Below are 25,461 nucleotides of genomic sequence, written 5' to 3'. Positions count from 1 at the left end.
TATTATGAAACGAGTTCAGAACCAAAGCCAAGGGTAGGTTGGTCACCTCAGAAAAAAAAGAAAAAAAAAATAGAGTGAGAGAGTGTGTTGGGATAACTTAAAAGAGGCGACAATGGCGTTTGAGGCTTTTGAGAGCTCTCTTAAAACTCTTGAAATGCTTAATGGCTTGGCGTCAACTCTCTTTAGAGCTCGTCCTGTTATACTCTACACTTTCATCTCAAGATTTTCGCCTAACAGTCATGGTTTTCTTACTATTACTCCTACTAGGCTCTTCACACCTGCAGGTTCGCTTCAATTCCTTTTTTTTTGTCTGAATTTTTCTTTACCTAATATATATTGTAATTATGAAGAGGAAAAGGCAAGACGGCGAATCAAATTTTAATAAAAAAGTAACCTGTTTCTTCTGGTGGGAGGTCGCAGTGAAATTAGTCGAGTTGCGCGAAAGCTGGCTGGATACCACGGTCATGAACAAAATTAATTTTGATACAAAATTTGGGTATTTGGGTGGAGGACATTTTTCATGCAGATATTTTACAATTTTCTTAAAAAAACTAGAGAGTGATTCCATGTTTTGAGTTCTTTACACTTGCAAATGTAAATAGCTTTGTAATTTTAAAAGAATTAGACCTTGTGATAATCTATAGATTCTTGAGTATCTATTTTGTTACTTTTTTTGTTTAAACTTTTACTAGCTAGTTTGAGGAGAGATGAAAATAAGGAGGTGGATGATTATGCTGAACTGAAGGAGAAAGTGGAGAATTTTGGTATATGCTGCAATTCTGTTACTCCTGAAGAATACACAAGATTAATGTGTCCCAAGGTATGTGACATTTTATTTGGTGTTTCTTTTGGTTTACTTAAGTTTTTCTTTTAATGAGTTTCAAGTGGTTGGTATCTTTGAATTACATATACTGATATCAACTAGTTGGAATTTGTACCTGCAAGCGCACACTAGGAAAGGAAATAATGAGAGTTTGGTCATTGTTCTCTTTTCATGGTCATGCATTTGTACTAATTTGATGAGGAAATGCAAGATGAAAAATAATGAGTTGCATATTTCAAGGTTGATATAGCTGTGTAAAGTGTAAATTTTCCGCTCTTTATAACAGAGACTAGGGTAAAGTAATATATAGCCTTCAATTATAACATAATTCTTTAAACTGTTTGTTTGTTCATATATGAGTAGACGAGTAAACACATTTAAGATGTGCTTCTTTGTTTTCCAATTATACAACATAACCTTAATTTTCTGCTAATTAACTCTTGTGACAAAAAAATAAGTTGGGGTTTGTCATGGACACTTGGATATGTTTATTTTGTTTTGTTAAGCTAGATATGAGCCCCATTCATTTTCTTTTCCTTCTCTCTATATCTTTGTATTTATTTGTCTCTTTTGAAACAGTGTAAAGGTGGTCGGTCAATGGAAAAGAGTTTATCATTTCATATGTCCTCGAAAAGGTATGATAGTTCTCATGTTCAATGATGATCTTCTTTTACAAGCAACTAGAGTTCTTCAAACTTGATTTTGTGGTCATCAAGGAATTCTGCATTATGGAGGTGTTTCAATATTGACTGTGGATGGGCAGGCCAGGTAGTTTAATTTATGGTTTTAAAATTTGTTTACTTTAATTTCTGAGAGATAGAAGTTAAATCACCTCATTGGATATTAATTATGAATACAGATCCCACACAATAGTGCGGCATCTGATGGGGTCCATCAACGTGGCAGAATAAATTTTCCTCGGATACTTACAGAGGAAAGCTTGAACTTAGAACCATTAGGTGATATGGTAAGGAAACTTTCTTTTGTCATGCATATACTAAATCTGATGGCCAGCATTGTATAGTCTAATATTTAGCACTGGGCAACAGATTTTCAACAATGCATTCCCTAATCTCTAAGCTAGTTTTAGAGGGTGTTTGGATTGACTTATTTTAAGTGATTTTGGCTTTTAAGATTGTTTTTTTTTTTTTTTTTGTGGTGCTTGGGAAAGATAAAAAGTGCTTTTAAGCACTTACTTTTAGGCCAAAAAAGTACAAATAATAAGCTAAAAGCTAAAAGTTGGTCATTCTTAACTTATGGCTTTTAGCTTATAAGCTACTTTTAAAGGCTAATCCAAACACCATCTTAGAGCAAGATGCCCCTTTCTTCTATTTTCATGAAGTAAATTTCATTAACAAAAGTACCGTCTTTTAAAAGGTAAGAAGCTCCTTACATACACTATGAGGAATCAATTATATTGTTGTTTTTGATTTTGCATATTACTCTACAAAGATAAGTTTTGCAAACATTTAAGTTGACATAATGGAGAGCATTGGTCTTCCCCTCAAAATTTAGGTTCGTTCCTTCTATACTGTCCAGGTTATGCATATTCGGGTAGTGCTTCCAAGGTGAATTCTTGATTCTCTCAAGCAGTTGATTGGGAATTCATGGTTCTTATGTTAGATTTGATAAATTCATTATTATGAGTGTAATTACATTTAGGCCTAATTAGAGCAATCAAATTTGTAGGGATTTTAACAAAGAAAAACTGATTCTGTAGCAATAAAATTATACAAGTCGCCCTTTTTTGTTTATTGCCTATGACTTTTGGGTGTATTACAGCTGGCTGCATATTTTTCTAAGAGGATGATATCAATGAATACTTTGAAGAGAAATCATGTCATGCAAATGGCTGGTGATCAGGTCAGACAATATTATGGTTTGGTAGAGTTTTTGATGGTTAATAAGAAGTAAAATTAAGTCAGTGCATCCAAATGCTCTGGGCACTCCTGATATCAATGGACAATGTTATTTCATTATTATTGATAGAGCTGTTGATTATTATTATTTTTTTTTTGATCAGGTAAGATAACTTGATTATCAATAAGAAGTAAACTTAATTCTGTTCGTCCAAATGGTTTTGATTATTAATAAGGAGTAAAATTGATTCTGCGCATGCAAGTGTTCTTGGCATTCATATGTCAATGCATATTTTAGATTTTCTTTAAGTTGCTTAACATGTGTAGGAATAGGACAAATCTCAGTTATGTGTTAAGAATGAACTTCTGAAAAAGTGCTCTGAAGTCATTAGCTTTACAACTTTGAGAATCTTCTATTTCTCTTTTAGCACACTCTCTTTCCAACTAAGAGTTCAAGGTAAACACATTTATTTGTAGGAGGAGATTGACTCATTGACATGAGAACCAGCAAGGCAACGGATTGATCAAGCTTTGACTTAAAATATATAAGAGAAAAAAGAAATTTCTAAATCTCAGGGCTGTTTAATGGCTAAAATTGTGTCAAAGAACAAATGAACAAAAGAAATATGACAAGGTTCATAAGTCTCACTAACTTGGAAAGCAAGTAAAACTCAAGAAACATGGAGATCATGGTAGATAATCTTATCATTAACCTCATTTTGAAACTGGAAAGTAATATTTTATGGCTGCATCATGGGTAGAGTCGTAGAGATATAAATTACATGCCAATATTTGGGTGCTTGCAGATCATCATTGCCTTCACTTATAGACGGAATGGTATGCTCATCGGCTGCAAGTATAGGACTCTTGAGAAAAGGTTTTGGCAGGTAAATTTGTTCTTTAAGTTACAACCCTAACTGCATGCATGGAGTAATGGGGAAGTACGTGAAAACACAATATGCCATTACTGCTTAACTATATGCAATGCATGCTTCCAATTCTTAAGCTAAAGTTAGTCTTGCAAAAGTTTCTCGATGAGCAAATTCTTTAGCTTCAAATTCCTTTTAATAAAAAAGATATTGTGTCCTTGGCTGAAATTAATAGTTTAGTATTGTTGCTCCTAATAAGCACACACATGCAGTCGCGCAAGTAATATAGTTTATTAAGAAACGAGTTTTCGTTCCCATGGGACTTATGATCAACTTATATTTATTAACTTAATTCCACAATTCGACAAAAGTAACTTTTTAAAAGGGTGAATGTTGTTAATCACTACTACAACTAATGCAATAAATAAAATAACTAATGTGAACGACTTTAATTTGATGTTTTAAGCAAGTAAGAGACAATTCCAGGGCTGCAGCATGCATTGGATTTCATGTATCGTACCTCAGGTAGTGAACTAATTAGGTTATCAAGCTACTGATTTACATGGTTGATTTTATGATTATGGTCTTCCGACCTCTAATCGCCTACTTTAGCTGTCTAACTACATCGTTGAACGGAGATAGACAGTCCTAATTGGCGAGCATTTATTTTTCATCTTGTTTTATAACTAAGCTAGGTGTTCGTCCGAGCGTCACTCCTAAATACAAATCAATTCAACTTAATGGAAGATCAAACTTTCTATATTCTTTGGTCTATCTACCTTAGCCTCTCTCGATTTTAAGAGCAGACAAGAGATTTATCTCTATGATGGCCAATCAAGAAATACTAAAACAAGAATAAAAAGTAACTTAAAACGATAACGAAGAATTGATTCAAAAACCTTTAATACTCCACAATCATTCCGTAGCTACATCCCCTGAACAAGGGCGTTTAGCCACTCATAATGTTCAAAAACCGCAAAATAGAATTGTTTATGCGATTTCCAAAATAAAGAAGAGATAGAAAATCGAAACCTGTTAGAAAACTTGGATGTTGCTCTTGCACACCAAAAAGTAGTCGAACCCTAACAAATAGCCCTAGGGTCCTATTTATAGAAGTTAGGAAAAGTATTTTCTAAATCTAATCCGACAAGGAGTCCTATTCAAGTCAACTTTCGCTGGGCATGTCGAAAACGGGCTGGGGCACCGCGGCAGACAGTGCCTTCAGTCGTTCCAGCTGTGGCGCGCCGCGCCAAGTAGTGCGCCTGGAGTTGCTTCTGCAGTTCTAGCCTTGGCGCCTCGCGCCAGGCAGTGCGTCTGAGGAAGGTGTCGAGTGTTGGCCTTGGCGCTTTGCGACCAGGTAGTGCGCCTGAAAAGGTCGCCTGTGGTTCTGGCCTTGGCGCCTCGCACCAGGCAGTGCGCCACTCACTGCTGTTTCCTCCTTAGTTTATTTTAATGCTTCCTTGCTTCTCCTTCCCTCGAATAGACTCCATTTACCTTGAAAGTTCCTGCATCACCTAATCATGTGTTTTAGTGCACAATCATCGCAAGTTAAACAAAACAAAACTAATAGTCTCAAGATTATTCTTAAATTCACCCCAAAGTAGGCATTTATTGGCAAATTCGGCATATAAATATGCCTAAGATCAAGTATCTTACAACAAGAAGGGGATTGTTTGTCATGCTAATACATATGACACTTCACAATTATATTGTGGTAATATTTATCAAAATTTTTAAAAATTGGTTCCTACTTTATGGGTTTTGGGTTTGGGACTCTTTTGAATAACTTTAGCCTATCCTCTGGACAAATGTTTCTGAACAGTTTCTTTGTGATGTCAATTTAAGAGTTTTTTCAAGCTTCCAGTCAGTGTCTGCTGTTTTCACTGACATTGATTTTTCTGAAGGAAAATTTGATATAGTCTGAACAGAGAAGTTAGTATTTTTCCTTATTTTCCTCGTGCCTTTATTAATCAACTTCTACTTTCGATTGCCAGGAGAAGGGTGCTGATAAGGTACTATATGGACTGGATGATGTAAGAGAAGCAGATGAGATCATCATTGTAAGTTCCAAAACTTTTTCTTTCTCAGATATGTATTTCTGTCTGCTGATTAGATGTGATACTCTATTGCTGACCAAAGGTAGAAGGTGAAATAGATAAGCTTTCAGTGGAAGAAGCTGGATTTCCTAACTGTGTCAGTGTTCCTAATGGTGCACCACAGGGCATCGCATCCAAAGAACTGCTACCACTGGAAGAGGTGTGTCACAAGTATTTTGACATAATGTTACCATTGTGGTTTACCACTTATTTTAAAATTATTTGATATTTAGGATTATATTTCCAGCTTAATAGTTCTTCTTGCACCTGAAGACAGGATACCAGATTTTCATACCTGTGGAACTGCAATGAGTGCTTGGAGAAGGTTGGTCGTCTTGATGCATTAAACTGAGAACACTAAGCAAAAGATATGTTCCTAATGTCATTGCTCATTCCTTTTCTATTTTTTAATTTATATGTTTTCAGGCGTCCCGGATTGTGCTGGCAACTGATGGTGATTTACCAGGCCAAGCATTGGCTGAAGAGCTTGCCCGCCGTCTGGGGAAAGAAAGGTTTTTTCCTTCTTCTCTTGTATGTTTATTTTGTGTTCCTTTCTTCGATGTCCCAAAATGTTGTCTACTTAAGTGGATGATTTCTCCATGCACTTCTTTTCAAGTTGCTGAACATTGTATTCAAGAAGTGGAAACTGCAAGAATTCTTGCAATTTCAAATCAATTGTAAATAAGTTTTCATATACTTTGGACTAGTGCCGGCAAAATGAGCCCATATTTTGGTAACCCGCCCATATTTTAATGGGTTGGGTGAGTGATTTTTTACATGAGTAAAAAATGGGTTGATACCCTTATTCAACCCATAAAATATGGGTAAAATATAGATTAGCCAAATGGGTTAAGCTTCTAACTTTTATTCACTCAAATTGATGATATCACTAAAAATATTGGAACTTCTCTTCCTTTTTATGTTCTTCTACAGAACTAATTATTTTTCTCTATAATTGAAAAGATGAAGTTCTTTGACCCTCCAAAAATATACATTTTAATTGTATATTTCTTTTGCTAATTATAATTGTATTTTTTTAAAATTTTATATTGGATATTAAAATAGTGTAAAAATAAGCAAATCATGTATTAGTATTGACATTGCTTAAAGCGCATTAAGCATGTTCTTAAAATGCATATATGCATTTACTTTGAAATTAAAAATATTTTCCTCTTGTTATTACATAAATTTATTTTATATCGAAAAGTTATAGGAATTTTGTTTTTTACTTTTGTAAGAACATTTTAAAAATATTTTCTCCATGTTGTATTCTTATGTAGAGTACTATTTACTCATGCAATATGGGTAAACTAGTATTTTGCCCAACCCATTTATTACCCAATCAATTTTTACCCATATCAAATATGGATGGGTTGAATTATTATCATTTTCTGTTGACCATTTTCAACCCGCCCAAATTTTACCCCCCTCCCCACACACACACACACACACTTGCCACCACTACTTTGGACTAACTTATCTCCATTTCTCCAATGCCTAGAAACATTTTTCATAGTCATACTTAGAGAAAGACTAACCCAAAAAACTTCTTTTGGTGGTTTGCAATTGCATGCATCTTTCTGTCAATGCAGCTAAATTACGCAAGGCATGCCTATTTTGTAATAACCATTGTCATCATTAAAGTTCATGGTTACAAATTTTAGATGAGAACTAAAAAAAAAAAGAAACCACTTGCTTGATGTAGCCGCTAAGTTGCTCTTCAAATTAGTCAAATGGCAACATAAGTCCTTGAAAAATTTGGGTTCTATTGACTTTTCATAACCCCAAACTTTTATCTTTTCTGTATTCTCTTAATCTTGGCTCTAAGAGAGTTCAAGAGATATAGAGAGACTTATATATTGATGTAGCAAGTGGAATACTAAATAAGAAAGGGTATTGCACCTTTTGGGAGGTGGAGTCAAATTTGCGTCGGGTAAGAATGCAGAATAATGTACATCTAAATGAATATACTGGATTGTTGTACCTTTTTATCACTAGTTAAGTGTATTTTGTGTTTTTGACAGTTGTGAGAAGACATGCCTTTTTTCTTTCTGTGCATGAGAATCACAGCCTTTCAGCATGCTCGGACCTAATATAATTTTCTCTGTCTGTTCATTGGTATTTATCTCAGTGGCTGCAATACACAGATGCTTCTACTTGTAACTCTCATTTGTTCAATCCATCATGCAATCCAAAGCCTTATTACTTCACCAACGGGTCAGAAAGTATTACAATTGGTTGACTTTGCTTGATTTGCAGGTGTTGGCAAGTATGTTGGCCGAAAAAGAATGAGTTAAGCAGTTATAAAGATGCAAATGAGGTGAAAATCTTTTTATTTTCTTTTTCCTTTTAGGATGTTGCCGTCATATTTCTTTCTCTGTTATAACGATACATTTCTTGTGAGCAGTTTTCCTTCTTTCTTTCTTTACTTCTTTGTTTATAGAGGTGCTGCAGTAAATTTCAACTAGGGTCAAGAAGAATCAACTATGCGAAAGATTTGAACGTTTAGCTTATAATTATGATCTGTGGGTCGTGAGAACTACATTGTTAGAGATCACGGGATTGTGACTCATTTAATGTCAATCTACATGTTTTTCCATGAGTAAATAGTTTATTAGAATATCATTCCTAGGAACCAACCAATATACATCAATAATATACTGATGCATGATGTGCCTTTGCTGCTTAACCAACCACCATCCAGGTCAAACCATGGCTAATTTATCTCCTACCATTACTGTATCTATATTTGTGACCAAAGAAAGGTTTCTCATAAAGCTAAAGCTCAGAATTGATAGCATGCATGGTCATCAACTCAGGGCATGATCAGAGATTTAATTCTTTAGGTGATAGCTCAGGTATATAGGTTCGATTCCCATTACCAGTGGGCTAGTACTCAGGTTAGCCTTTTTTTGGTTTTAATCAAGAAGTTATCTGGCAGCCTTCTGAGTATTTGAGCATCAGAGTTAACTTTGACAACTAAAAGGAATTGAAAGGATATTAGAGGCGCTGATCATGTACTAAGAACATGCTTGCAGATCTTACTCATCTGGTAGATATATCAATGTATAGATAGAGATTAATCATTTTATAAGAAGAATTAAAAAAAAAAAAGCAGCAGGAAATGCAGTTGACATCCCCCTAAAACTATGTGGTCCTTTATTGTTCACTCTGTGGATGGCCTGCATTTGTCCAAGTCCAGTGTTTAGTTTATAAGGGATTTCATGTGCACCTTGGATATTCAATCAATGCTTCCGTTATTCAATCTGGTGCACATCAGGTAATTTTATGGCACTGTAATTAGAATGTTGGAGAAGTTCCCTGAAGTTTATATTACTGTATTTGTTACTATTATTTTTATGGGGTTTGCTTCTTTGTCCTGAATTGGTTTCTAAGTTTAGATATTGTTAAGGAACATGCTGTCAAATTTTTATTATGATGTTGGCAATCCACTGAAATCAAGACCTGTGCTATTCATTTGCTCATGCATATTGCAAATTAAATTTAAAGCCTTCTATAAAATTGTTGTAGGTACTTGTTAATCTGGGAAGAGAAGCTCTGAAAGAAGCGATTGAATGTGCCGTGCCATATGAAATGCAGAATTTGAACTAATCCACAAAGTTTTTAGTCTTAAGAGGTATGTGTTACAGATCCACAAAGTTTCCATTCTTTTTGCTCTTTACTTCTTTCCCCCCTTTGTTAAAAAAAATTCAAGATAACAACCAACTAAAGTTTTTTGATACACAGATATCTTTCCAACATTACTTGACCCTCTCCTCGAGACTTTATGCATCTGTAAGTAACATTACTCAAGATGAAAACGCGAAGCAATTTTTGTCAACACCTAGATTTTCCTTTTCAAAAGTTTCATATTCTCCTCTAGAAATCTTGGACTTGGATTTCTCAAAATAGTGTGCTTAAATAGGTGACAGGTTGGTTGATGAAATGTTTCATTGTTTACTTGGAATGAAGGTTCTTTGTACATAGCATATTTACCATACAAGGTACCTTATTATAAAGATGCTTGGAGGAATGAAATGCAATTGGCTTGGCCACAGGTTTGGGAGATTTGAATTTGTTATAATGTATATTTGATATTTTCATCTATTATTTGTTTCAAATAATGTTAGTGTATGTCTCCAACTCCTAATAGCTAGAGGTGTAACGCATAATGATCTCTTATGACTACTTACGAATTGAATAGAAGAAAATATCTTGAAATGAAATAAGTTGAATGATTGAATAATCACTTTTAACTTAAAAGTATTCGGCTATCAAGGTCGCTTTATCTTTTGTTCTGTTATCACTTTTAAGAAAAAAAATAATTAGACCATTAGCTGTAGCATAATTTGCCTAGTTGCCTCAATTATGTTTTTAAGGACATTTATAATGGTTTTAAAAAAAAATTGAGATTAATTTAAATAATGTTCTGATAAAGTTGAAACTTTGTCAGAATCGTAAGACAAGTTCATTCTTTTTTCAAAGACTAATCAGAAGATTTAAATTATTTTAAATAGGTGAGAAAAAAACAGAAATGAAATAATTTTTAATTAAAAAAATCAAGCTTTGACTATGGTTTGTTTAAAGGAGGTGCCGTAGAGCACCACGTGAATATATGTTGTTCATCAATGTCAATTAAGGAAAAAGACAAAGAAAAAGAGAGATTAATTAACCTTTAAACCAAATTAACAGATACAAACAACAAAATTGAGGCAAATATGTATTTTCTTTAGTCAAATTGCCAACTCAATTCAAATTTGTGAAACTATGATTGATGACCAACAGTTCAATATGTAATTGCTGTCTAATAGGGGATTAATAGATAGCATGGGCTGTCCTCAGGAGACAACTATTGTAGTGATAAAAATCGATCGAAATCGAAGATAACTAATAATATAAAATGAACAATATGACAACAAACGCACTATTATTATCTGCTATCTATCCTAGTTTGCGTCCTTCTAAGTTTCAACTCACTTTTCAGTTTTGAAATTGTATTCAAGTACATTTAATCATGAGTAATATTTCATGTATTCATTGCAAAAAAGTATAATTTAACACAAATTTAATTTCCAACTTCATACATTCCTCCTCTAATTTAATTGTACTCAACGTCTCATTACTTAAATATTTTCTTTTTTACTTATTAATTTTTGCAAATCAAAAAGTGTCATATCACTTTTTTCTTTTAATATTTACCTTAGTATTAATGAACTACATAATGTAGTAGTAGTAGTCAAATTTAAAATTTTAAAATATCATGTTAAATGTTTCTGTCAATTTAACATGAGTCCAATAAAATAAAACGAGGAAATCTATCAAAGTGGTATTTAGAGGGAATCGAATAAGGGAAAAAAAACATAAATATACCTGAATCGTCGTAAATGGTATGCAAATACCGTTCGTCGTACTTTTTGGGACATTGATTCCTGTGCCATTAAAAAATTATAGCATATATTGCCCTTCACTCTAGCGGAAGACTAAATAAAGACACATGATACAATATTATCCGTCGATCCAATATTTAATAAATATCATGTATGCTCTAACTTTTAGACAATAAAAGTGATATAACGAAAAATATCTGCATACGATTTATTATAATTCTGAATATATATTTGTTCGTTTTCCCATATATCAAATAATGAAGGATTGTGGGACCTGAAAATAAAAAATGATTAAAAAGACAAGGAAAATTTGCTGTATTACAGGGTTGGAAAACGAATCCCCCAACGGCTCTAACATGCCATGCGTCCTGCGGTGCGGTGTCACACTAAACATGAAATTTGACCGTTTTGGGACCCACACACAAAATATTACCGTTATAAAAATGCCATTTTCATTTCTCAATCTCAAACACAACAATTTCACACAAGCAAAGCAACCTCATTCAACTCCAAAAGGTGATTTTCTAATAACTCTTCCTTTTTTTTTTTTTTTGAATATTTTATGTATACTATAGATGTTTTAGTTGATTGTGTTGTTGTTTCAGAGGTTTTAGTTTATTAAGGTTTATGGGAAACAATAAACAATATCTTTTAGGATTATACCGAGTATGCCGTTGTTGTTTGTAGAGATTTTTAGATTGACTAGATTCAGCTACATTGTCATTGAAAATCCATTATCTATATATCATCTTGAACAGAAAAGGTTGATTTTTCAGGGTTCTTAAGGGGAGAGTATTTCTTTTTCCACATTTTTAGATCTGTTGGATTGATTTTTGGTTTATTTTTATCATTTAGTGCTTGTAAGCTTTATTTTGAATTGAACCAAACACTTTAGTAAGCCAATTCAAAAAAGGCTCTAGTTTAACTTCATTGTTAATTTGAATTAAATCATGTTCTCTTTTGGCTATTTAGGGCACTGATTCAGGGACTCAAAATTTTGTTTTACTTGATTTTCAGCTGTTTAGGGGAGGAGGTGATTTCTAAGATCCAACACTTGTGTAATTGTGTTATTTATCTAAAAACATGACTGTTGAGGTGCAATGTGAGGCAACTCAAGTGGCTGAAGTAGTTGTTCCACAAGAGGAATTAGTGGCTGCTAACAAGGTTGTGGAGGAGGTTGAGGTGAATGAGAAGGTAAAAGAAGATGAAGAAGAGGAATCCAAGCCTAATACAATTGAGAAAAGCTCTTCTTATAGAGAAGAGAGCAACTTCCTCTCTGATCTCAAAGAGAATGAGAAGAAGGCATTGAATGAGTTGAAATCTATAGTTGAGGAGGCCATTGTTGGGAACACTCTATTCAAAAAAGAAGAGACCAACAAGTCTCTAGAGGAAGAGGGAAAGAATGAGGAAAATCCCGATGCGAATATAGAGGAGAAGGAGGGTGATTTGGATGTTGTTGAAGTGGATAGAGAGATTTCTATTTGGGGTGTACCCATTTTGCCTAGCAAAGGGGATGAGAAAACCAATGTGGTTCTATTGAAATTCTTGAGAGCAAGGGATTACAAAGTGAATGAATCTTTCGAAATGCTCAAGAAAACACTCCAGTGGAGGAAGGATTTTAATATCCAATCCATCTTGGAGGAAGATTTGGGCTCAGATCTTGCACCAGCTGCTTACATGAGTGGGGTTGATAACCAAGGACACCCTATTTGTTACAACATTTTCGGCGTTTTGGAAGATGAAGAGATTTATAACAAAACGTTCGGGACAGAGGAGAAACGGAATCAGTTCTTGAGGTGGAGAGTTCAGTTAATGGAGAAGGGCATTCAGCAGCTTGATTTCAAAGCTGGAGGTGTTAGTTCACTGCTTCAGATAAATGATCTGAAGAACTCGCCTGGACCGTCTAAGAAAGAAGTCAGGGTTGCAACCAAACAAGCCGTTGATCTTCTTCAGGATAACTATCCTGAATTTGTTGCCAAAAATGTGAGTCTTATTAGCATAGCTGTGATTTGTGAGTTATATCTTACTTGAATTATCTGACCATTTCACCTGTTTGTTTTTCAGATATTCATCAATGTTCCATTTTGGTATTACGCCGTGCACTCTCTGCTGTCGCCTTTCCTAACACAAAGAACCAAAAGCAAATTCGTATTTGCTCGCCCTGCTAAGGTCACTGAGACCTTGCTCAAGTAAGTTTCAAACATAAATCCAGTATTTGTCTGTTTAACTTTACTGTCTAATGTGGTCTAAATGTTGAACTATTTGGCTTGAGTTAGGTACATTCCAATCCATGAAATCCCTATTCAATATGGTGGACTCAAGAGGGAGAATGACTTTGAGTTTTCAGCCTCCGACTGTGAAGCTTCGGAGATTCTCCTTAAAGCTGGATCAATTGAAACTATTGAAATACCTGCAGTAGATGTAAGTATTAACTAACTTTGGATATATTGAGAGAGCTTTGATATTACGCGGAGATTTTGAATGTTTTGTGTTAAACTTTATTATGTCAGGTGGAAAGTACATTTATCTGGGATGTTACGATTGTGGGCGGAGAAGTGAGCTATAAGGAGGAATTTGTGCCAGAGGATGAGACTTCTTACACTATAATCATTCAGAAGGACAAGAAGGTGAGCTCGACAATTCGCAACACGTTCAAGAACACTGAAGCAGGAAAGGTTGTGCTGACAATCAAGAACACTTCTAGCAAGAAGAAGAAGGCGTTTTATCGACACAAGATCACCAAATCAACAATTTGAGATGAGCAAGTTTCTATTTTGAGTGAAGATGGAGTTCTTTTTCTCTGTTTTTAAGAATATGTATAATGTAGTAACCTTTTTGTGGTGGTTCATATACTTGATTATTTTTGGTCCTACATTCATATTGTATATGCTGATTTATTCTTTTTTCTCCCTACAAGGAAGAATATGATCTCTCTATTTTTTACCATCTTATCATTTGAATTTTTCTTAATAGCACACCATGGTGATTGATCCACCATCATCATACCTTGATATTTGATATAACAATCAGCATATTAAATATAACAAATTAATAACATTTTCCATGACACTTTTTTATCAAACCTTCCAACAATTTGTGAAAAGGAATTCCAAATAATTTATTTTAGATGGAAAAAAAATCTGATAAATACACTGAAGATCATAAAAGTCAATGAATAATGACCATTGATTCTTGATGAGAAAGAATATAAACTTGTGTTGATAACACTAGATTAAAAATGTAAAAATAATGTGTAACAAAAAAGGTAGGCAAAGTATGTAGAAAACAAGATAGAAATTGTAGTGTTACTGAGCATGAGAAATTGACCATGGAAAGTTATAACACCAACAAATGTAGAGTAGTTGATGAGTCTGGTCCTCTCTGAACTAGGTGTTTTGAAATCGAGCCCTGATATGAAAAATTCTTGATAGGAAGTACTGTAACATATAACACATTATCCGACATGTATTATAATTTATAGCTTCTTGTTTGAATATGACTGTTATGTACCATCCTCAATTCGATATTAAGTGAATTTGTTAGGTCAAATTATAAAAGTCAATAAATATTTCTTGTGTTGATAACATGTTCCAACCCTAAATTTAAAAATGTAATAACATGAAACAAAAAGTTTGATCTATACATACATATAGATCAAAGAACAAGATATAATTCTCTTTTTTCTTTCAATTATTGTTGAGGTGTGGAAGTTAAATACTAGAATAATGGACACTCACAAAATATAATATTTTATAACATAATATTACGTAATTCGATGAATAATGTAACACACGTATCAAAAAATTAGTATAAAATAAAGCTAATAATTCATGTTAGTCATGAGGAAGCATGTGCATCTTCTATATGACACACATGACAGTTGACTAGTCTTTGGAATGTATATATAATACCTTTCTTGCACGAAATATTTTTCTTTTAAAACTAATAGTAGAAGAAAATTATATAATTACTTGGTTTTAGGGCTTTAAACTAATTAAGCTTCTTTTAATTTCTTATTCTTACTAGCTACGACTTATATATAACTATTAGTTCCAAATTTGTATGGTCGAACTTTTACTAAATAAATAAAATCCTTCCGTTATTTAGTCAAAAAGAAAAAAATATTATTCATGAGAGGGTTAAGGAAAAAGCTATAAGAAGAGGAAAAGTATAGCAATTTAGGTAAAGACTTTTTTAAAAAATATATAATTATTATATACATATAGATTATAGATGATAAATATTAATAAATTAAATATTTAATTAGGAATTAATCTTAGGAAGTTTAAAAGTCATTGACATTTAATTAAATTTACAATCAAATATTTAAATATTTTATAACAATTTAATTTATAGAAGGGGTAAATCAATAATTTAATTTTCAACTTTTTTTGTTCATACTTTTAGTAATATATGATATAATGATATACGATAAAATAAAAGTTCATACCTTCCATTTTATCCAACATCCATAATCAATTATGACTATTACTTTGAAGAAGTTAACAATATCCATGATGACTTTATTCAATGCCTTCCTCACAAAATTAAGAACTCAAACACAATATCACAAGTTATCCACACTCCTAAAAACACATCATATTCAAATATATGGAATGATCTATTTATCGCTACTGTATACATGATAGAATAAATAATCTCATATTTCTAATCAAATATAAGATAATATAATTCTGCATTTTGTCTTTAAAATTATTATGCTTTACGTCTTACGCCAAACTATATAAATGAAAGTCTACTTTCTATTGTCACCCATTAAACGTGTAAGACACATTGCACGTATTCAATAGTGCAATGTAAAGTAAAGTAAACTCTTGCGTGCTGTCATTTCTTTTTGGTGCAAGAAACTAATACTTAATATATTCTATACCACATGGTCTTAGCCTTTGTAACTAATTAAGCTTATTTAATCCAACCCCCCCAAAGCTAAAACTATAAATCAAAGTTGTTTGCAACAACAAATAATCAATTATGACTAAGTTAACAATCTTTCTCTTTCTCTCCTTTTGCCTAATTTCATCATCATATTCATTGGCCTACAAAAGTACTCATGATGACTTTGTTGAATGTCTTTCTCACAAAATTATGAACTCAACCTTAATATCACAAGTCATACACACTCCTAAAAACTCATCATATTCCACCCTTTTAAACTCATTTTCATTTAACCTAAGGATAAGCTCCAACTTCGAACCATCAACAATTTTCACTCCTACCAACGAATCTCAAATCCAGGAAGCTATACATTGCTCCAAGAAACATGGTCTACAAATTAGAATTCGAGGCGGTGGACATGACTATGAGGGACTTTCATACATTTCCGAGATTCCCTTTGTCGTAATTGATCTTAGAAACCTAAGATCAATATCCATTGACACCGAAAAAAAGACAGCTTGGATTCAAGCTGGCGCGACCCTAGGAGAAGTTTACTATAGAATCGCGGAAAAAAGTAAAAAATTAGCCTTTGCTGCTGGGGTTTGCCCAACTGTGGGTGTTGGTGGACACTTTAGTGGTGGAGGGTATGGTATGTTGTCAAGAAAATACGGTACTGCTGCTGATAACATCATTGATGCAAAATTAATTGGTGCTAATGGACGTATCCATGATCGAGAATCAATGGGTGAGGATCACTTTTGGGCTATTAGAGGAGGTGGAGGGACTAGTTTTGGTCTCATTATCTCGTGGAAAATAAAATTAGTTGATATTCCAGAAAAGGTAACCGTGTTCAATGTGCCACGAACATTGGAACAAAATGTTACTCAACTTGTTTACAAATGGCAACATATCGCAGACAAAGTTGATGACAATCTCCTCCTCAGGATCTTCGTGAGAAATAGTGAATTTCCATTCGGGGGTGGGCAAAGGACTATCCACGCCTCTTTCGTTGCACTATACGTTGGAGGAGTGGATGAACTCCTCCACGAAGTTCAAAAGAGCTTCGCGGAGCTAGGGTTAGTGAAAGACGATTGCATTGAGATGAGTTGGATTGAATCTACACTCTTCTTTGCGGGTTTCCCTAGGAATACATCACTTGATGTGTTACTAAATTGGAATACCACAACTAATCAAAAAGGATACTTCAAAGGGAAATCAGACTATGTCCAACAAACAATTTCTTTGAATGGTATTGAAGGTGTATTGAAACTATTATTCAACCAATTAGGAGGCGAAAACTCGGGTGCTGAATTACAATTTAGTCCTTACGGAGGAAAGTTGAGCGATATCTCAGAATTTGAAATTCCTTTCCCTCATAGAGCTGGAAACATATTCATGATTGAGTACGCGGTGTATTGGGGAAATATTAACTATTCTCAAAGTAACATAGATTGGAGTCGAAAAATTTATCGATACATGGGTAAGTATGTATCAAAATCTCCAAGAGCTGCATATTTCAATTATAGAGATCTTGATTTAGGGATGAATAATATTAGTGGAAACACAAGCTATGCACAAGCAAGAATTTGGGGAGTGAAATATTTCAAGAACAACTTTGATAGATTGGTCAAAATCAAGACTAAAATTGATCCAACAAATTTCTTTAGGAATGAACAAAGTATTCCTCCTCTATATCTTTTTTTAGGTCATAATATATGGTAGTGAATTTATATATATATATATATAGTCCTAAAAATTAAATGTATCATTCAAAGATTGTTCAAGATAAATAGTGTTTGATTTATGAATTCTTTTCAAGTAATAAATTTTCTATATATTATGTTCTTCATGTTATAGTTCGTGAACTTGTACATCAGTATGAGTTAATAATTACTAACACAACACTCGTGGATTTTTGGTAGTGGTGTCACCCCCTGAGCTTACACCTTAGGCGAGATTGACACTCGAGAATCATTGTTGGCCCTAAGCAACCCTTGACCTTACTTACTACTTAGCGGAAGACTTATATAACAAGGAAATAGTGTCTCAAAAGATAAACTCATGAAATAAACTTAGAATATCTTAAAATCAACATCCAACTAGATAAAACGACAACTCAAGTCTCAACATCATACACTGAAAAATGGAAAAGACTCAAGTACCAACAATAATTGATTGTCTTTGAAGCCTCTAACAACTGAGATGGACGTCACACTAAGACCCATGACATCCTAATGAACTACCTAATAAAGCAATAAAAGGGATCCTCCGAAAGCAAGGAGGCTCACAACAACTCTGAAGCTCAACTAGAATCAACTATGCCTGGATGCTGATCTTGGTTACTTATATCTGCATCATAACAACGATGCAACCCAAATAACATCAATACATTGAATGTACGAACATGTGAAGAAAATTCGAAAACAAGACAGAGGCTTGAAAAGAACTGACAGAACATACATTCGCTCAACTTATATAACTCAACTAACTCACTTCAATATAAAGAAAAAATAGGAATGCAGTATAAAGAAAAGCTTTTAGAACATGGATAACAAGTCGGTGCATTTAGAAATACAAAAGTAACTCAATATGTATGCAAAGATACAATATAAACTCTGTTTGTATATAAAAATACAATTAAGTCTGTGTATATAAGAATACATAATACTTTTTGTGGGAGTTTCTCTAACTGACAAACATCACTTAAGAGCTATGTAATGGTATATCTTTTTGCCTTATGCTGCCAGAGTCGTCTTATACCTTGCCAGGGATATAAAATCTAACTACTAAGTGGATCCTCTAGTCCATGCTAAAAAGCACTAAGGAATCATCTAAAAATTATGCCCCTTTTCTACTCATGATGGATACATGGTTTATGGGAGCTGGGAGTTCTTTGAACTCTCCCCCCATATCGGTGCCCAATACTACTCCAAAAATATACTATCTCATATGTCTAAAAACATAACATCTTTTTATTGTTTGAGATAATTGATCAAAAACGAGCCCCAAGACTCTCTAAGAAATCAAAGTTTTCTCTCTTATTTAATTGTGAAAGGGTTTACTCTTTTATTAAAAAACTAGCCTAAGATTCTGTTGGAAATCAATGTTTCCTTTCTTATTTAAATGTGAAAATATTTTACTCTTTGGAAATACATAGTCCCCATATACTCTTTTGAAGAAATGAACTTCAATCTTTACTTTTTACTTACTCAAAACTTAAGTCTTAAAACAAAGTTAAAACATTTGTAAAAGACTTTTAGAAGACTCTAAGAACTTCTCTTGACATGACTCTTAACTTTCTTTGAATTGAATTATGGATTCATGGTTCATGATCTCATGTTTATGGATGATTTTATAAAGTTTAGACGTACCTTAGAGAATAGAAACCAATTAGAAACTTAGGTACGTTGCAAGAGAGCTCAAATGAAAAATGGTAAATGGTAGGGGGCCTGGACCCTGGCGCTCTTAGTGGCGAGGCGCCAGCCACAAAACTACAGAACTTGGGTTGGGGTACAGTGGCTAACGCGGCGCCCTAGGTCCAAACTACATACCACTATGTGGAGCGCTCTGAGTGGCACGTCGCCCCACACCCATTCCCCAGTTTTTGACGAACTTTCTTGATCATTTTTCAACTCTAAACCCTTTAGATTCGATTTGTTCCTTTTTCAAATACCTAGAATTGAATACATAACCAAAATATGTAAGTATCTACATAAAAGACATCTAATTTCATGAATTTAAATCAAGTACTCCTTAACAACTTCAACAATCAAGAACCCAATTTAAACTTCAACAAAAATCATCAAGAACTCAATTTCTATACTTTCAAGAACATATATTCGCTGAAATAAATCATGATTGGCGCGTGGGTAAACGAACTTATGCGATCTTACATACCAGTAGGGATTAACCCTTGGCGAAATCCACAACCTTTAACTTCAAGAACTTGACGATTTCTTACTTTTTCTCCTCTTCCTTTTCTCTTCTCTCAAAACCCTTACTCTTTTTTATGAAGCGTAAATTGAACCAAACCCAAATCAATTAACTAAAACGAAATTAAATAATTGGGTAGTGAAAAGACCAAAGTACCCTTCTAAAATTCAATTTTGACTTTCCTTATCTAGACAATCCAAATTCAGATGGACATATATCTCTTGTACGAACTCGAAAATGACCAGACTTGGTGGTGTTGGAAAGATAATTCAAAGATCTTTCTTACGGTATTTGGCAGCATTAACTCATCATGATCTAGGAGTTATCATTTGAAATTGACCCAAAACTCATACTTAGCTTAACTTGATCAAACTCCTTCAAATTTGATTATTTCCAAAAAAAATAAAAAGGTTTCTTTCTAGTTCTTTCGAATAGCGTAGTGTTACAATATCTCTCGCTTGGGAAATTCGTCGTCGAATGAGATTATTCTTAATAAGCTAAGGGGTTAAAATCTAACATCTAGCTCAACACCCAACAACCAAAAATATAAAAATTCAACATGTCAACTTAAAATAAACGCCAAGAAAATTTATTAGTCCCTTAATTTGGAATTTCTTCGGATTCGAAGAGATATGGGTATCTCTGCTTCATATCTTCCTCAGCTTCCCAAGTATTCCTCAACAAAATGATTTCTCCGCAGTAATTTGACTGATGCTACTTCCTTGGTTCTCAACTTGTGAACTTGGCGATTTAAAATTTGAATAGGAATCTCCTCATAAGATAAACTATCCTAAATACAAATATCTTCAGTAGGTATGATAAGTGAAGGATCGGCCCATACACTTTTTCAACATAGAGATGTGAAATACTTGATGAACTACTGCGCGCTAACTCTTGAGACCGATCCTCTTGGATATTTTGTAAGGACCAATATATCGAGGACTAAGTATCCCCTTCTTACCAATTCTCATAACACCCTTCATAGGTGAAACTTTCAAATACCTTATATCGTGGAGTGACATCTCCTCTCCCTCATAAGGCTGGAAATATATTCATGATCGAGTATTCGGTGTATTGGAGGGAAATTGAAATTTCTCAAAGTAACATAGCTCGGATTCGACAACTTTACGAATACATGGCTAAGTATGTGTCGAAATCTCCTAGAGCTGCATATTTTAACTATAGAGATCTCGATTTAGGAATGAACAACAAAGGAAACACAAGCTATGAACAAGGAAAAATTTGGGGGAGAAATACTTCAAGAACAACTTTGATAGATTAGTACAAGTGAAGACTAAATTTGATCCAACAAGTTTCTTTAGGAATGAACAAAGTATTCCTCCTCTATTATCTTAAGCTTAATTAATTAGAGGTAATTAATTTGTATATTGTACTGAAAAATAAATGTAGCAAGGATTCATTCCAGTGTTTGATTTATGAATGTTATTCAAGTTATAAATTCCTGGACTTGTACCTGAGTATGTGTTAATAATAATTAACACAACACTCATTTGTGGTTCGGATATTAGTTATATGAGTATTATTTATTTCATTTTTCTTCGCATAAGATTATACATTGATTTGCTCATAAGTTATAAATATATATTAGGTAAGCGTGTGTCTAAATTACAAATCAAAAACGGCAAATTAATTCGAATAATACTTAATAACTAGCTTCCAAATGTTATATAAATTTGAATGACTTTATTGATACAAAATTAAATTTAATAAAATATTTACTCATTACTGTAATTACAAGAATTAATTAGACATGTTAAATTTAATGTATGAGAGTAGACTTTGTAATTTACTCAATGTCTTTAACAATTACAAGTCTTCAATATTATATTATACCTTCTCATTTCATACCTAATGTGGAGAATTCTATCTATTTGACTATATCAAAGGAAAAAGATTTGTCTAATTAGTCTTATCTTATCAATGATATAAATAATAATAATAATAATAATAATAATAATGCTCATGTTATGACCATAAAATAAAAACAAAAACAAATAATCCACGTTAGCCACGAGGAAGGCCGTCCATCTTCCATATGAATATGAATACAAGTCGCTTGGTATTATTAATTTTGAAATAAGAATAAGTTATTACAGAAATTAATTAATTTCGGATGAGTTATTTTATTAAATATATGAGATAATTTATTCATTACTAATATATAAATGGTGAGATTAATAATTTCAAGTTTGCTTAATATTTTCTCCGTTCACTTTTAATTGTCATGTTGCGTCTTTTGAAAGTTAATTTAACTAATTATTTTCAAAGTTAAATTAGATTATATTAATTTGATGTTTTAAACAAAATCTTTGGATACTAAAAAACTATATAAAAGTATTATAAATTGTAATGTTTTGTATATCAATATGATAAAAAATAGTCAACACGTGCTGAGCCCAAAAGATTGTGCCGCGGAAAATGTGTAGAAATTTATAAATTAAGTCTATAACACATCGAAGAAACAGAAGGATGGGCACCATGAAATACAACTGGCCACATGGGTGTGGGGAATAAAATTGTGTCAAGTGGTATGAAACATGGGTGGGCAGATAGGAATAAATGTGAAATATATTGGGATATTTTTTAAAGAAAATTTGCAAGTAATTTACGAGCGGAATTTAAATATCTAGGTAAATAATTTGAGGATTTTGAAATTTACAAGAAGTATTTACCTACGAAGGTTTTACCTTCGGATTCTATTTAATAAGATAATCCGTAGGAAACATATTTTCTTGCGAATTTTCATTTATAATTCCAAGAAAAATTCAAATGTAATTTACAATTTCCTTATAGTGTGAAAGACCGAAAAGAGACAGGTCCTCCCTATGCGCCTTACAAGGCACAGACAGACTTGCGCCTTGTAAGGCGCATAGAGAGCTGCTTTAAATGTTACCATTTTTGTTTCAAGTTTATTTTTTAAAGTATCATCAACTACTCATTTTCATATAAGTTCAAAATTAGAAATAATAATTATAAAAGAATCAATTATTTTCCCGAAATTGGATAAAAAAAAACTATATGATACTTCCTAATCATCTTGAAATCTAATGGGTTTATCAAATAATTCAAAATGTATGAAAAATATTTAGATAAAATTTTAAAATTAATAAGGGTATAACTAATAGTAGTAAAAAAGCAAGATGAAGTTGTGGTAAAAATGGTGACATTAAAAGTGAGAAGTTTCAATAGATGGACATGATAATGAATTTGTGAAGAAGAAAGAAAAAAAAAATAAAAAGGAAAAAAAAGTTAAAATAATAAGAAAAGTAAGAACATATATTTTATGACGAAATAATTGTAAAAGTAAAATTATATTAGTTATTTTAGGTTGTTCACTCTCAAAAGAGAGAGTATACGCCACTCTCTATGTCAGGTGAGCGAAAAATGATATAATAATATATGTTCAAAATTGTTTAATGAAAATAATAGGACGGTTGCAAAGTTAATTTGTCTTTTTAAAAATTTAGAACAACTTTAGTGGTGACTTTACGTGTTTTATCAATATTGATAATCAATTCTACAAGATAAGATAGGTAAGATTTCAAAATTGAAGAGAGATTTTGTCTGATTTGTTTATATCGATCGTTATCAATGACATGAATAATAATACCAATAATGCAAAGTAGGAACAAAATATAAAAATAAAAACTGATAATATTTCACGTTAGGTATACATCTTCTATATGTATGAATAAGCATAACAACTACTGCAACAACAAATAATCAATTATGAGTAAGTTAACAACTTTTCTCATTCTCTCAATTTGCCTAATTTCATATTCATGGGCTTACAAAAGTACTCATGGTGACTTTGTTGAATGTCTTTCTCACAAAATTATGAACTCAACCTCAATATCACAAGTCATTCACACTCCTAAAAACTCATCATATTCAACCATTTATAACTCCTTTTTAGATCATAACTTAAGGATAACCTCCAACTTCAAACCATCAATTATTTTCACTCCTACCAAAGAATCTCAAATCCAGGTAGCTATATATTGCTCCAAGTTACATGACCTACAAATTAGAATTCGAAGCGGTGGACATGACTATGAGGGACTTTCATATATTTCTGACAACCCCTTTTTCCTGATTGATCTTAGAAACCTAAGATCAATCTCCATTGATATAAAAAACAAGACTGCTTGGGTTCAAGCTGGCGCGACTTTAGGGGAAGTTTACTATAGAATCGCGGAAAAAAGTAACAATAAATTGGCCTTTGTTGCTGGGGCTTGCCCTAGTGTTGGTGTTGGTGGACACATTAGTGGTGGAGGCTATAGCATGATGTCAAGAAAATTTGGTATTGCTGCTGATAACATCATTGATGCAAAATTAATTGATGCTAATGGACAGATTCAGGATCGAGAATCAATGGGTGAGGATCTGTTTTGGGCTATTAGAGGAGGTGGAGGGACTAGTTTTGGTCTCATTATCTCATGGAAAATAAAATTAGTTGATATTCCAGAAAAGGTAACCGTGTTCAATGTGGGACGAACATTGAAACAAAATGCAACTCAACTGGTCTACAAATGGCAACATATCACGGACAAAGTTGATGACAATCTCCTCATCAGGCTCTTCGTGAGAAACAGTGAATTCCCATACGGGTTTGGTAAAAGGGATATCTACGCCTTTTTCACTACAATGTTCGTTGGAAGAGTAGATGAACTCCTCCACGAAATGCAAGATAAGTTCCCGGAGCTAGGGTTAGTGAAGGAAGATTGCATTGAGATGAGTTGGATCGAATCGATACTCTTCTTTGCTGGTTCCCCTAGGGGCACTTCACTTGATGTGTTACTTCATTGGAATATTACCACAACTAATGAAAGAGGATACTTCAAAGGGAAATCAGACTATGTCCAACATCCAATTTCTATATATGGTCTTGAAGGTATGTGGAAACTACTCAACCAATTAGCAGTTGAAAACTCGGGGGCTGAATTACAGTTTAGTCCTTACGGAGGAAAATTGAGCGATATCTCAGAATCTGAAATTCCTTTCCCTCATAGAGCTGGAAATATATTCACGATCGAGTATGGAGTGTATTGGAGTAGAATCGAAAATTCTCAAAGAAATATAGCTTGGATTCGAAAACTTTATGAATACATGGGTAAGTATGTGTCAAAATCTCCTAGAGCTGCATATTTGAACTATAGAGATCTTGATTTAGGAATGAACAATATTAATGGAAACACAAGCTATGAACAAGCAAGAGTTTGGGGAGTGAAATATTTCAACAACAACTTTGATAGATTAGTACAAGTCAAGACTAAGTTTGATCCAACTAATTTCTTTAGGAATCAACAAAGTATTCCTCCTCTATTATCTTTAGGTTATAATATATGGTAGTTAATTTATATATAATACTATAGTACTGAAAAATAAATGTACGTAGCAAGGATCGATTTGTTTCAAAGATTATGTACGATATATATTGTTTGATTTATGAACATTATTCAAGTTATAAATTTGTGGACTTGTACCATAATATGAGTTAATAATAATTAACGCAACACTCATGTGTGGTGCAGGTATATATTAGTTATTTCATTTTTCTCTGCATAAGATAATACA

At 33.1% G+C, this 25,461-nt stretch overlaps 4 protein-coding genes and 1 long non-coding RNA gene across 13 annotated transcripts; all 5 read left to right on the top strand.

Annotated features, from left to right (window-relative positions):
* Nucleotides 1-22: 22 nt before the first annotated feature.
* LOC101263081 (primase homolog protein) lies at nucleotides 23-9,873 on the top strand. 9 transcript variants are annotated; one of them, XR_011214732.1, is made up of 15 exons: nucleotides 23-284; nucleotides 693-820; nucleotides 1,403-1,458; nucleotides 1,540-1,591; nucleotides 1,683-1,790; nucleotides 2,606-2,686; nucleotides 3,489-3,569; nucleotides 5,546-5,611; nucleotides 5,691-5,807; nucleotides 5,881-5,972; nucleotides 6,074-6,159; nucleotides 7,907-7,967; nucleotides 9,179-9,284; nucleotides 9,395-9,442; nucleotides 9,620-9,873. XR_011214732.1 is itself a non-coding variant. In XM_010318644.4 (14 exons), the coding sequence occupies exons 1-13, from the start codon at nucleotides 113-115 to the stop codon at nucleotides 9,257-9,259; spliced, it is 1,137 nt and encodes a 378-aa protein (XP_010316946.1). In that variant the 5' UTR covers nucleotides 23-112; the 3' UTR covers nucleotides 9,260-9,284; nucleotides 9,395-9,873. The 9 variants fall into 9 exon arrangements, 3 of the variants coding, with proteins under 3 accessions (XP_010316946.1, XP_025885119.1, XP_069149657.1); XR_003245258.2 differs by having other exon boundaries at nucleotides 9,573-9,873; XR_740107.4 differs by having other exon boundaries at nucleotides 25-284; nucleotides 5,925-5,972.
* On the top strand, nucleotides 7,479-7,804 carry LOC138341787 (uncharacterized). Its single transcript, XR_011214733.1, has 2 exons — nucleotides 7,479-7,580; nucleotides 7,672-7,804. It is a non-coding gene; the product is annotated as an uncharacterized lncRNA (long non-coding RNA).
* A 1,510-nt stretch (nucleotides 9,874-11,383) lies between the features above and the next one.
* On the top strand, nucleotides 11,384-13,980 carry LOC101254657 (patellin-4). Its single transcript, XM_004233098.5, has 5 exons — nucleotides 11,384-11,550; nucleotides 12,052-13,017; nucleotides 13,099-13,223; nucleotides 13,311-13,455; nucleotides 13,545-13,980. Exons 2-5 carry the CDS (start codon nucleotides 12,118-12,120, stop codon nucleotides 13,788-13,790), a joined length of 1,416 nt encoding a protein of 471 aa, XP_004233146.1. The 5' UTR covers nucleotides 11,384-11,550; nucleotides 12,052-12,117; the 3' UTR covers nucleotides 13,791-13,980.
* Nucleotides 13,981-15,981: 2,001 nt separating this feature from the next.
* Nucleotides 15,982-17,779, top strand: LOC101263376 (tetrahydroberberine oxidase-like). Its single transcript, XM_004233832.5, has one exon. The coding sequence runs from the start codon at nucleotides 16,027-16,029 to the stop codon at nucleotides 17,650-17,652; it is 1,626 nt and encodes a 541-aa protein (XP_004233880.1). The 5' UTR covers nucleotides 15,982-16,026; the 3' UTR covers nucleotides 17,653-17,779.
* A 5,743-nt stretch (nucleotides 17,780-23,522) lies between these two features.
* LOC101254965 (berberine bridge enzyme-like 28) lies at nucleotides 23,523-25,355 on the top strand. Its single transcript, XM_004233099.5, has one exon. The coding sequence runs from the start codon at nucleotides 23,614-23,616 to the stop codon at nucleotides 25,234-25,236; it is 1,623 nt and encodes a 540-aa protein (XP_004233147.1). The 5' UTR covers nucleotides 23,523-23,613; the 3' UTR covers nucleotides 25,237-25,355.
* The last annotated feature ends 106 nt before the right edge of the window (nucleotides 25,356-25,461 follow it).

Source organism: Solanum lycopersicum, chromosome 2 (genome assembly GCF_036512215.1).
Source record: "Solanum lycopersicum chromosome 2, SLM_r2.1".
Lineage (NCBI taxonomy): Eukaryota > Viridiplantae > Streptophyta > Magnoliopsida > Solanales > Solanaceae > Solanum > Solanum lycopersicum.
This window is presented reverse-complemented; position numbering and strand designations above follow the sequence as displayed.